The following is a 13,465-nucleotide window of genomic DNA, read 5'->3' as shown; positions in this document are numbered from 1 at the left end:
AGTGTGCATTCTGAGAATAGAATTATTTAAAATACGCTTTGAATAAGATGCTTAACTAGGCAAACACATGAATTAAACAAAAGGAACTGGACTGGGTGACATTTGTTGGTGTGTATCGGTTCCTTTTTAGAAATCATGTGCTTGGTGGTTTAGATGTCACATTGTTTTAAGTTATAGCACAGTCACTTTATTTTCATTATCTCTGTGGTATTGGTATGGAATATCCATTATGAGCTTCGTTTCCAACCAGATGTGTCATGAGGTATAGCAGAAGAGGGTGAGATGTTAAGAGTCTCCCCAGAGCCTTAGAAACAGGGACAGTTAGAACTTGTAACAGCAGCCATCCAAGCCTGCCTCTGGGCATTCCCATTTCATTCAACAGTGTCACGTACAGGATTTCATGTTGAAGAAGAATTCTTTAATAAGGAAAATATACTTAATTTTTATGAGTGTTGTTAACTTTTAAGTGAATGATACACTAGTTAGGGCAAAAGTTGTTACTCTGAATTTGTGAAACACTTTATTTTAAGGAGAACTCAGGATCATTAAAAACAAACAGCCTCTTAAAAGTTCCTTTATTATGAAAGGTTCGTAGATTGTATATCAGTATAACTCTTCGTAGCTATTAATTCCACTATTAAAGAGACTTTAGAGATGATAAAACCAGATTGCTAATGGTAAATTCTAGCAGAATTTTACGGTATGAATAAGTTCCAGAATCAAAAATGCTGCCCGTGTGGTAGGGGATCTTACGGTGGGCTTTTGCCTCATGTGGGCCTTTCAAGAATTGCTTCCAGCCTGCAGCATCTAGTGCACAAAGCCTATGAAAGAAGTCAATTTCCAATGCTTTCCACTAATCTTGCTATTTAAAAGAAGTAAATAATGATTGCCTTTGCTGGGAAGGTGATCTCTGCTATTTCTTATGTTCATTGCTTATGTTCTTATGTTAAACTGCTATTTCTTCTGTTATTGCTTATGTTCATGTTAAAATTATTTTGTTTCCTGAGCATGCACCAAAAGGATGTTACGAGACAGAGAAACGAGTAGAGGTGTGCAGAGTGTCAGGAGGAAGCCAATTCAAGAGTAAATAAGACAGGATAAAATATTCACTTCTCCTAACTCATAAGATAAAAATTTGCGAGCAGATTGTCACTTTATTTTATCCCACTTTAACATGGAAACTGGCTCAATTTGACATGTAGGTGGGCACTTCTTGTACAAATGAATTAATAGGAAATTCATACTGTGTGCTTGGCATACAGGCTATCTTGGAGACATCTGTAGCCTGATCTAGAAAAAGGCAAAGAGTTTCTCTCTGATACCATGACCATTTTTAAATGCAGCTAGAAAAATGGTTCTAGTATCGGTGAGATTATGGAATCTCTTCATTCATTTGGAAAAGAGCCACCTACTAACAAGCAAACAGCTAAGCCAGGAAACCTCAGTGGCAGGAAAGGACCCTAGAACAGGAGCGGGCACTTCCCAGGCATTTAATATTACTGAAGCAAAAACAGCTAAGAACTCTGGGTAAATTTGTTGGTAATTTATAAAAATTTGGACCAGGTCAATCTGTTAATCCCAGAGTCAGTAAATATTTTATCCCACAGTCAGGCAAAACAAAAACAAAGACAAAAACAAAAACAAAACCATCCAAAGGCTGTTGCTTCTTTAACAGCGGCCGAGTCCCCGATTGTAACTAGTAGCTGATGGGGACAGGATAGTGGCCTTGCCCATCTGTCATTCTCCCCACTGAACTATAACCCACTAGGGATGAGATTACCCACCTGCAGGACAGAAGCAAGAGTCCAATTTCAGGAAAGTTTAACTCTGGAAAGGGAAGAAGCAATTGTGGCTGGGAGGTTTAATTGACAGTGGCAGAGCCAGGAGGAAGCGTCTGAAGCTGGCTCGGAGACTGCTGGAACACTCAGGTCCTTCCTCCTAAATCTCAAGTGAATCCCGGGGAAAGCCAGTGCAATGTGTCCAAACCACACATGGTGAAAGCCCACGCACCTGGGGCTTATGACTGAGGCACCCAGGACATACTCCTCTTCTGGACTGTCAAATTCTTGCCTCTGTATCATGTACCTTATGGGGCTTAGTCTTTTTTCTTCCCTGGACTACATTAAAACCATAAACAGTGGAGGACAATAGATATTTATTTTTCTATGAAAGCAAATGGGAGAAATCAGAATAGAACAGGGCTTCACGGAAAGAACACTTCTGGCACAGGGCAAGTATTGGCGTTGCAACATTGTGAGTGGCAAACCCAGAAAGTTCTGGGACTCAAAAACGGGGTCTCACTTCATCTTCACCAACAGGGGAGGCAGGAGATGGGTAGCAGATGTGCAGAAAACGTTAGAATCACGGAAAGGACCAGTGAGGGTTTTGTTTTCTGAGATGTTCCCGTGGATTGTTCTATGTTTCTCCTTTGAAAGGGCAAAACCAACATGGGAACATGTCTTCATCTCTTCCTTTAATGCTGCAACCTAACCCAGGCTCCCCGTTACACACACGTCTCAATAAGACAGTGTTGTTTTCCTATGGCAGCCTTTTATTCTGCAAGTTCACAGGGCCTGATCACATTAGTTTGTGATGTGAAATGGAAGAATCTCATTAGACCGTGGGCAGGTGGATATAAGGTAAAATGCAGTAAAAATACTAACTTACATTCAGGCTCACAAATCCTTCAACGTTTCCCACCTCCACACCGCCGTTATTCTCCGAGCCATCCTGTGCATGGCTCGGTGGACACGCGGCCACTTCTAACTTCATTCATTCTGATCAGCCTCCAGCGTGCTCTCTACGGGGCCAACTGAGAGATCTTGAAAAGCTACTCCAAGGATGTCAGTCCTCAGCTTAAAACCCTCCAATGACCTCTCACAACACGTACGATAAAGATCAAAATCTTTAACGAGGGCTTCCCTGGTGGCGTAGTGGTTGAGAGTCCACCTGCTGGTGCAGGGGACACGGGTTCGTGCCCCGGTCCGGGAGGATCCCACATGCCGCGGAGCGGCTGGGCCCGTGAGCCATGGCCGCTGAGCCTGCGCGTCCGGAGCCTGTGCTCCGCAACGGGAGAGGCCACAGCAGTGAGAGGCCCGCGTACAGCAAAAAAAAAAAAAAATCTTTAACAAACCTATGAGACGCTTTAGGGCAGTTCCTCACCAGCCAGACTCACTGGCTTCATCTCAAACCATGCTGCTGCCCCTCTGCCCCCACCACACTGGCCTTATTTCCCTCCTTCGTGCTTGCCTACTACCTCCTGCCAAAGGGCCTTTGTATATGATACTGTATGTTGTATATGTGACTCTGTCTGGACCCTCCTTAATGTGCTCTTCAGCTAGTTAAACCTACTCATCTGCAATGACGCATCATTTCCTCAGGAAAGCTTCTCTTACTGTGAAGGACAGACACCTGTATTTGCTAATGAAACTACTTTTACAACATACATACAATCTCAAAATCACACAAAGGTGCACACGTTGATTTCTACATTATGCAAATCTCTCTCCTGCCTGGGACCTGTCCTGTCCCAAACTCTCTCTCCCTCTACGTCCCTCACTACTCAGCAGCAGAAAAGCCAGAGGAGACTTTACCTGTTTTCATGTCCCTGCAGCTGAAGTGGCTGAGGAGCTGGCTGGGCGACAGGACTGTTGGGGGTAGCGGGGCTGGGCTGGGCCAGCGGGCTGTGCTGCTGGGCCAGCGGGCTGTGCTTCTCGGAGCTGGGCGCCGAGGCCGGGCTGTTGAGCTCTGCGGTGGGAAACCAAAGAGGCAAATGCAGTCAGGATGGCATTTGATAAAGGGCAACAGGTGGCCAGAGTTGGTTCCTCTGCCTCCTCACATGACTCAGGGCTTTGGTTCTTCCAGTTTCTGTTAGGTTTTAAGACAGCAGCGTAGACTTAGCAAGTTCTAAGACCGCTCCTGGAATTAGTATTCTTCCATTAATCACGAGGCTGCTGAACAAGGTTATGAACACAATCTCTCGTCATTTTGTCAGAAGAAAAGATTACCATGAAAAACTTATTAAAACGATGAAAAATAATTCAAAGGAGTAAGCTCTAAAATATATTCTATTTGTTCCAGCATTACTTGCTGCAAGAAAAGTGTTTTAGCCACTACTTTTTTGGTTGTAACGAGAAGTCCTACCAGTATTCCAAAGTTTGGATAAGGAATTAACCATAAGAAAAGTAAGTGCTTTTCACAATCCTTTCTTCAGTTCCTTGTTAGTCTTATTGCCTAATAACCCTCTGTACTCCATGGTTCTCTGGAAAGAGAAAAGAACATTGGACAGAGGAAGGTTCGTAAGTTGTTCCCTGTTAAAACTGCTTCTTGGTCTTTCTTGATTAGCATCAAATTTTCAACTGAAGTTATCTCTCCATGTTGGAATAAGAGCAGGACAGACACATTTCATACTGGGAAGGGAGAAGCAAGTCTTTTGTGACCAATTTTGCTTAGAGTTAACTTCTGTTGAATATTTTATACATAATGTTTTCTTCAGATAACAAGTTAAAAATGGTCTTTTTTTTTTTTTTTTTGACTGGGTGACAAAAAAGAAGTGATCTATTAGCATTCCCTTATAAATCACTCTCCCCTTTCTTTGCTCTCACCCTAAATTTTAAAATTTCTCCTCCACTTGTATCAGGGTTTCTCAACCCTGGCACTACGGACACTTGGGGCCAGATAATTCCTGCTGCGGTGGGTGGTCCTAGGCTCTGTAGGATGTTTACAGAGCAGCATCCTTGTCTTCTACCCACTAGACACCAGTAGCACCCCTGGCCCAATCATGACAACCAAAAATGTCTCCAGACATTGCCAAATGCCCCCTGGGGGGACAAAATCACCTCCACTGAGAATCACTGTTTTCTATTTATAGTCAGGCGGCTGTTGATGTCTGCTTGTTAGATAATCCCCAGAGGAAAGGAGGAGACCGAGTAAACCAGAGGGGACAGAGGTGAGTGAGCCCATCCTTCTCCATGTGGGCACTGTGGTCCACTCACCAGCGAGCTCCAGGGGCTGAATTCCCAAATGTCATTAATGAGCCAGCAGCTAGTAATGAACCCACTGTGTCTGGAAATGGTGAAGTGATGGTGAATCGGTGCTCAGAGAATTCCGTGGTCCCTTAAGGCTTGGTTGTGAGTTGTAATGCTCACTACTCCTCAAGCCTCAGGGGGGAGTCCTTGCACAGAGAAATTCAAAAGGCTAAGTGGAAATTTAAAATTCTTATCAGATGCAACATTTCCTAAATGAGCTCTCTTTATACCACAACTTCCTCAAGCTTTTCAAAATCGATCTTTGAAGAATCCTCCAGAGCTTAACTGCTAACATGAATATTTTTTTTCCGCCAGATTTGTAAATTTATCATCTCTGTTGAATGGGTTCTGGCTTAATATAACCATAAAAACAGTACTGCTGGGACCAAAGGGAAAGACTGAATAAGCCAGTGCCTTGGGATTCACACTAGTTATCTACAACACCGTATAGCTTGATCTTTGAATGAAACTGGTATTGAGTAAACAGGATATGGGTTGCAGCAGAGTGTTAATTTTTGCAAAAATGGAAAAAACAACTTCTGATGTTCTGACACCCTGACCGCAGCCAGGTGGGCTCCACGACCCCAGTGCAGGCACTCACCCTCCTGAGGAATGATGCGAAGGGTGACACTAAGACCTGCATCCTTGATGAGCTTCACGATGTCAGCGTGAGGCATGTTGATGATAGACTGGCCGTTCACTGCTAAGATCCGGTCTCCCACTTTTAGTTTCGCACAGCGATCTGCGGGACTCCCATCAATGATGCGTCCAATTTTATGTGGCACAGCTACAGAAACATCCCCAACAGAAACAGGTATTAGGGGCATGACCAGTACATGTTTTACCTTTGAGTATCAGCCGCATACGAAACAATGCAATATCAGAATTCTTCCTTTTGTCAGTGTATTTGCCTCTTGAGATTACAATCATCCCTATCAAATACAGCTCTGTGCCTACTACTGACACCGGAGTCTCTAAATTCAAGTCCTTCGCAGTGACGGGCTAATTCCAAACACATGGACCATCATAATCACCCTAGGATTAAAAATACAGCTCTTTGGGTCTTATCCTAGACCTTGCAAATCAGAATGTTCATGTAGGAGGGGAGGACAATGGATTTTCAAGAAGCTCCTCAAGAGATTCTAATACATGCAAAAAATTGAGAACCACAGACGTCGAACACTGTGCCCAAAGAGCTCATACTCTGGGGACAACAATACAGTTCAGAAAAATATAATAAATGCTGGGAACCTAACATCTACCCTTTTCTGTTTTACTGAGAGGAGAAAACAAGAAAGGGAGAAAAATACTTATATGGGAATTACCCAGCTGGTGAAGAAGTTATGACCAACTTCCTACTTATCTACTAAGCTGTAGTTTAAAGGCTGATGCAGTTTGCAACTATTACCTCTTCTTTCTGATTCAATGCAAGTGGTGCTGAGATCTTGCTAATATCTGGTAGATAATATATTTCATCAAATCTAAGATGTCATTGATGCTAAGATATACCTTTCTTTTATGGACAACAAGAAAGAAAAATAGAAAAAAAAAACAACTCTGGCAATTAAACAATGACACTGACGTAACATGCTAATTTCTGAAATATTAAAATATGAAAAATGTGTTACAATTGATGAAATATGGTATATGTCTCTTTAAAACAATGAAAATTCATTTTCTTTTTCATTATTCATTTATATATGTGGGGAGAGCCAGGTTCTTGGGGATATAGATTTTCTAGCAGGTTGACTCGTATTCAATGTCATTGTTTGAGTTCCTACCAGGTTATCTATTCCTGGGGTTGGACATCAATAGTGCACAGTGTCCCTATAAGTGCCCTCGAGAAGCTGACCATACAGAAAGCTGTTTCCTTTCCTTTTTTCCTTCACGACAGGAGCCCCAGTGGGGAAATTGCCTGTCAATGACTTGTTGCTCTCCCTGTGGAAGTCAGGGACTGATTTCATCTGCATAAAGAGGCAAAGACGCACTCCACCGTTCATTATGCTCCAGGGATGTCTGTCCCTTAAACTCTCAATCTTGTGTATGTGTTACAGTGAAAGGCAGAACATCAGCTAATGGCCATGGTAAGGAAGGACAATCAGAGAGTTAATGAACCAACACCTTGATCATATTTCTGTTGTGAAAGGTTACAGGTAGCATATAAAAATACCGGCTGAGCCTGCATCTCTGAAGTGAAGCTAATCATGTTGCAAGCTCAAACACAGTTTTATTTACCACAAGCATGGATGGCTTTAATTAAGAACACCTTACTTAAAGCATACTAATGACCATTCGACAGTCTTAGGACAATATAGTGCTCAAGTAGAAATGTAATAAGAACTCATTCATTTACTAATTGCATAACATGATATGGGTGTTGCAAGCTGTTTGGCCTTCACCCGTAATTAGAGTGAACTTTTGTTCCTGTTTTTGTCCCCTTTCATGTTCGAGAGTGTCCTGGAACAGTCAATAAATGATATGATCTCCTGGGTCATAATGCATATATTGTTACCTATCCCGACCTTTGAACAACTACATGATCTCTCTGAGCTTCTGTATTTCAACAGTAAAATTGGGATAATAATATAGTTGACCTCACAGGATGGTTCTGAGGAGTAAATGAGTTATCATACATAAAATGACTAGAACAGTGCTTGGCATTAAGAATTGCTAAGTTAACTTTTCATTCATTCTTTTTATTACGATTATTTTTAAGTGTTTCCGATATCACGGTTGACGTGTGTGTGTTTGTACGTAGGCACCGGCTCGAATTCTGTCTGCATGGGGTAAACCTGTAACAACTAAAACAGCTTCATTTGGGAAAGAGAGATATGCTTTGTGGAAAATGCAGACACTAGATGAGGTCAAGAATCCTGTTTGCTTTTCTCAGGTTTCACAAAAAAGGTGTTGCAGGTCTCTGTAGGAAAACATCAACTTATAAGTAAGAGTTTATTATCCAAAGGGAAATCAGAATAATACAGATCTCTTCTGTATATGACGCATTAACCACATCGAGCCTTATACACACACACACACTATTATAACTACATTAAAATAAATACAATTTGATCTTTAACAAACCATATGAGATACCTGATAGCATTATCACTGCATGTTTACAGTGGAGGAAACTGAGGCATGAAACAGTCTGCAATTTGCCCAAGGTCACATAGGCTGACCAGGGTTTAGAATCCCAGACTGTCAGATTCCACGGCCTTTGCGCTTAAGCAGAGCCCCATGCTGCCTCTCTCGCCCTCACCATCTCCTCCCTCCACTCAAGTGCTCCCTGAATGCCCAGGGCTTTCATTTGGTGAGTGCAGGCTGCCTCTAAGGAGGGAATCGTAAATGGTTCACCAGTGGCCCTGATTCAGGGGAGAGTGAAAGGCAGGAGCTTTGCTTGAAGTGGTTTCTTTGTGGCTGCTGTCTTTTGACAGGCAAGGCATGAGGAGAAGGGGAGGGGAGAAGAGGGTGGAAAGGAGAGAACAGGGAAACTGGACAGCTCCTCATGCCATTTAGCGAGGACTTCACATCGTAGTGTCGTTCCTTTGAAGTAATTTCTTTGGGTATTAGAAACACTCACATTTGAAATGAAATTTAAAAATACATTTCAAAACACATGCAAATGATATACGGATGATTTGCTGTTTTGAATTATTCATGCCTCTGCTCCCCTCCATTACTGTGTATCATTTATAATTTACTGGGCATGAAACTCCAAACGTTTCCAAACAAGATTTCGTACACACACAGACACACACACACACACACACACAGACACACACACACACACACAACTAAGCTATTACTTGTTAGTATCCAGGGACTGTATTAGGAACTTATTTTAACTCCTTACAGCTACAATGTGAAATAGCTGTAAAAATTTAATAATCATGTTTATTTAACCGTTGAGAAAAAAAAATGTCAAAGCCAGGATTCAAACCCACACCTGAGGCTTCAAATCTCGGGGTTACTTCCTTCTTTTTGTAATACGTGGCAGGCTGAAAGCAATTTGAATTATGAGGAGTGAAGGACTGACTGATGAGACCTAGCTTAGGAAGCATGCTGCTTGAGATTTCAAGATGAAAGTTTCATTCTAAATAGAATTATTTGCATATAGTGATAACGCTTAGTTTCAAGGCCGTTTTCACTTTATTAGGGTAGGTCGCATAAAAACTAAAATAAATCAATAAAATCCAAGATAAAAGAACGAAAACTAAAATAAATTCTATGGCAGACCCATGGAATGGCTTACGTAATATCTGAATGAGTACACGATGTAGAAATGTACATCCAGTCATTGAAGTGCTTCAAATGGTTTTATTCGAATTGTTTTCTATTGGCATTTACTTTAATAAAAACAGTATTTGAAACTCTTGGCAGCTGAAGACAGCCTCACCTTCCTTTACCAGCATTTCCCCTACATGTGTAAGTACATCAAATGCTGCTGTACAACAAATCATTGACAAGGGGTGTGCTCAGAGAAGTTTCTCTCCGAAAACAAGACGCAGCTCCGTTTGCTCAATCCTGAGGTCTACAGAGCTTATGACCTAAGTGCTTTCTGTGCATTGCTAATGGAATTACAGAGCATGGAGGAGGCCCTGACCTTGGTTTCTATTATTGGGATGAATGGTACTCATTAATGCTCTTAGAATTGATGACTAAAGTAATGCCGGAGCACAGTCCATGTAGACAGCATGCCTTCCAGACATCGTCTGTCGGGCAGCAACATAAATCAAGTCTCTGGGTAAGGCTTCTTGACACAGCGTGCTTAGGATACGCAGATATTTGGGAAAAGTTGCAGTGTCATGCAGCTTCCGACATACTGACATTTGGGAAGGAGACAATGTATTACCAGTTAGAAATTTCCCTTTAGTTGCAAATCACATAAGTTCTGGAAAAAGAAACCCGTCTTTTTTTTTTTTCTTTATTCACTTCTGGGTAAAACACTACTGTGCACTTACACTGCAATATGTTGTATATTTTCCTGTAGATAAATTGACTCTTTTGGCACTGCCCAACACAGAACACTTGTTTTAGTAGGAATATCCAGACATAATCAGTTGGACCAGATGCTCTCTAAGTTAGTTCTAAAGGCCTGGATTCTCTGGGTCTTTAGCCACAACCACTACAGGAAGCAACGATCCTCCCTTTTGGCTGTTGGTTTCTCTTCTGGGACCATTTATGGTCTATCCAGGCTCCTTCAGCCATTGGTCAACCAATGAGCTCTTGTGTTCTATCTTGGGTCAGTTCCCATAAAGAAGGTGGGAGGGTTTTTTTTTTTTCTTTCGTGTTTTCCTCCTGAAGTTTTTGGTGGTGGGTTATTCGTGAGATTATTCGCTGCACCACCCTGGTGGAAGGGAGTAGTGGATCTCCCTCCCACCTTTCCCCCCATATTTCCTTGTTGTCTTATAGGTATTCCATTTCAGAGACGGAAGAGCCTGAGACTCATATTTACATTTAATTATCTCCTTGTTAACAGATTCCACAGAGTGGAGCTGTATATGGAGGAAAGCATTAGATGGGGAAAGTGAATTCTGCATCAATCACGTCAAACTAACAAGCGAGAAGTTTCTGAAGTGAACATGACAAAAATAAACACTTCAAAGGCAAACGGTAGCATAAACTGTCGTTAGCTCACAATTCCATTAATTTGTGAAGGTTAAACAACAAGTCATTAGCTTAAAGAGGCAAGAGAAGTTAGTTTGGGTTTAGAATCTATGACCTGGCATGAAAAGAAAAAAATTTTTTTAATTGGATGATTCCAGTTGGTTTTCTTAAAATACTCTGTGAAGATTATTTACTGCCTAGTTTTAAAACTGTGGGTTGGGGCAGGAGAATCAATTATTCTATCAACAACACATTGCTGCATAGCATCTTCTGAGTAACAGACACAATGCTAGGTGCAGTGGGGAAGACAATAATAAAATAAATACATGATATTTGCCCTCAAGAAACTCCCAGTCCAGTTGCGGAGATGAGGGATAATCATAAAAAAATATTTAAACTAAAACACAAATGGCAAATCTGTGGTAGAGGTAACATACAATAAGAGTAGAAAGGTAGGGTGAACTATTGAGTCCCGGTGTGGACTCAGAGAGTGGTAAGAAAAAGGAAGATCACTCTGGGGAAGAGAGAGCATAGTGCCCCTAGGCTAATTCGCAGCTCCCTTAGAGGTGGTAAAGGGGGTGCTATCAAATCCACGGAGGAAGATGCATGGAGAGGATGCTTTGTAGACGGCGTTCCTACAACCCATCATTATGCTTCCCTATCTGAGATCCCAGATGTGAGGCCTTTGCCCAGCTCCTCTCTCTATATAAGAAAAACAGAAGAGTAATTCTCACAGGGTGTTTCTGTCTAATAAATGATGATGAATCCTGATTTTTTTTTTTTTTTTGCCTTCAGAAACCCGAGTCTAGTATTTTTTAAACAAATTTATTTGTTTGTTTATTTATTTATTTATTTTTGGCTGCGTTGGGTCTTCGTTGCTGCGCACAGGCTTTCTCTAGTTCTGGTGAGCGGGGGCTACTCTTTGTTGCAGTGCGCAGGCTTCTCACTGTGGTGGCCTCTCTTGTTGCGGAGCACGGGCTCTAGGTGCGTGGGCCCAGTAGTTGTGGCTCGCGGGTTCTAGAGCGCAGGCTCAGCAGTTGTGGTGCAAGGGCTTAGTTGCTCCGCTGCATGTGGGATCTTCCCGGACCAGGGCTCGAACCCGTGTCCCCTGCATTAGCAGGCGGACTCTTAACCACTGTGCCACCAGGGAAGTCTGCAAGTCTAGTATTAATCTTGCTTATTTTCCATCTCTTTCATTCCTAGAAGTCCCGAATGAGAGTGTTCTATGGTGACATTTAGCTAGGTGGTGTCCCTTCCTGGAGTGTGACACAGTGTCCTTTGAAAGAGATTTTCTTGGTCGTCACGGGGTGAAGATGTAGGAAAAACATGTATTTGGTGTTTTTAAAAAATTGTGGTAAAATTAAGAAAAAGCAGACTCCATGCCTTGTTTTCCTCTAGAAGTCTGTAAAATTCAGATTTCCAAAAACGAAAACGTCTTCCCTGAATTTCATAGCCAAATGAGTTGTAATCCCAAACCGAGCAGCTGGTGTTTTAAGGACTGCAGATTCCAAAAGTGCACTTTCCCCCCCCTTCAGCACCCATGAGTCATTCTCTTGTGGTTGAACAGTTTAGTTCCTGCTGTTGGTAACAAGCAGATGGTCACATGGGAGAATGGAAAGAGAGCCTCACCACTGGCAATTTGGGAGGCCAGTCGAACTCATGTTTCTCAGGGCACAAAGCACCATCTAAAAAGTTATTAACCACACAGTTGGAGAGAAAGAGACACTCATCAGCCGTATCTTACTTCGTATGCTACTATTTTGCTGAAAGTGAATTGGTAATCGAAAGAAATCTCATTGCATTAGGAACTGTAATTAGCTACTACTTGACTATCCTATCCTGGAACACGAGCTTGGCTTGGCATGGTTTCTTTGTTTGGAAAGATTTGGTGGACTTGTAGACACAGGGCCAGTTTCATGTGTGTGTAACCTGTGTGACCACACAGGTCTCTGCACTCAAAAGGGTCTCGTGTTGGGTTTAATGGTGTGCTGTCACCACCCTGATCTTCTTAACAATTTTTGAATAAGGACGTCACGTTTTCATTTTCCACTGGGCCCTGAAAGTTATATAATTGATCCTATGTGGCTATATCCATAATATATTTCCTCTTCATATCACTCCATTGCTTTTACCGTCTGCAATGGAAGACGTAAAGGAGAATATGGTAGAGTTACCAAGAAAAATTATCACAAAGGGTCGTGGGGGAAGGAGCAAAAACAATTTCTTTCTCCAGGGGTGGTTGCATTTCTCATTCTCATTCCCATGCACATGACTAGAAGTAAGGTAGTCCAAATAATTTCTGCTATTTCTATTCTTAAAGATCCTTGATTCTTCACATGTTGATTCAAGAGGCCTAAAAATTACCTTAATTCTCTTATTGCGTTGTGAAAATATTCTTGTAAGTCGATCGTTACTGAGCATCTACAAAGCAAATATCCTTCTTCATCTTTCTTTAAATAGATTTTAATGTATGCTACCACATTTCAAGGAGTTTGTGTATTCTTTGCTTATGATTTACTTCCCTCATAATCTGACAAAATGTCTAGATATGAGAGTTGCAGGAACTAATGAAACTGCAGAATAGCCATTCTCCTCAAATCTATAGGCGCCAGAAGGGTATGCATGTGGGTATGTCGAGCTGGAGAGGAAGAGAATGGAAGAGCAGCTCCATTTCTAGATATTTAAGCCTTTATCTTCTGTAGAGATACATCTCATTTTATTGTATATCCTAAGAAGTTACCTTTTACCTTGCTAATTTCTAGGTAGCTGGGACATTCTGTTTTGGTCTGAAAGTTGCTATAGAAAATCTGTCCCTCTAAGTCAAATATCAA

At 41.8% G+C, this 13,465-nt stretch overlaps 1 protein-coding gene across 14 annotated transcripts in view; it reads right to left on the bottom strand.

Moving 5' to 3' along the window:
- The window catches only part of MAGI2 (membrane associated guanylate kinase, WW and PDZ domain containing 2), a 1,362,215-nt gene that overhangs the window by 134,784 nt on the left and 1,213,966 nt on the right, over window positions 1-13,465 (bottom strand). For all 14 annotated transcript variants that reach the window (XR_009565115.1, XM_060304749.1, XM_060304748.1 and 11 more), the window contains 2 exons: window positions 5,629-5,814; window positions 3,594-3,747 (listed from right to left, as the gene is read on the bottom strand). Coding sequence is in view for 13 of the 14 variants with exons in the window: in XM_060304749.1 (XP_060160732.1) it covers window positions 3,594-3,747; window positions 5,629-5,814 (340 nt within the window). In the remaining variant the exon portion in view is untranslated. The remainder of the gene's footprint in view (window positions 1-3,593; window positions 3,748-5,628; window positions 5,815-13,465) is intronic.

This window comes from Globicephala melas, chromosome 9 (genome assembly GCF_963455315.2).
Source record: "Globicephala melas chromosome 9, mGloMel1.2, whole genome shotgun sequence".
NCBI classification, from domain to species: domain Eukaryota; kingdom Metazoa; phylum Chordata; class Mammalia; order Artiodactyla; family Delphinidae; genus Globicephala; species Globicephala melas.
The sequence above is the reverse complement of the archived record's forward strand: the minus strand, read 5'-3'. Positions and strand labels throughout refer to the sequence as shown.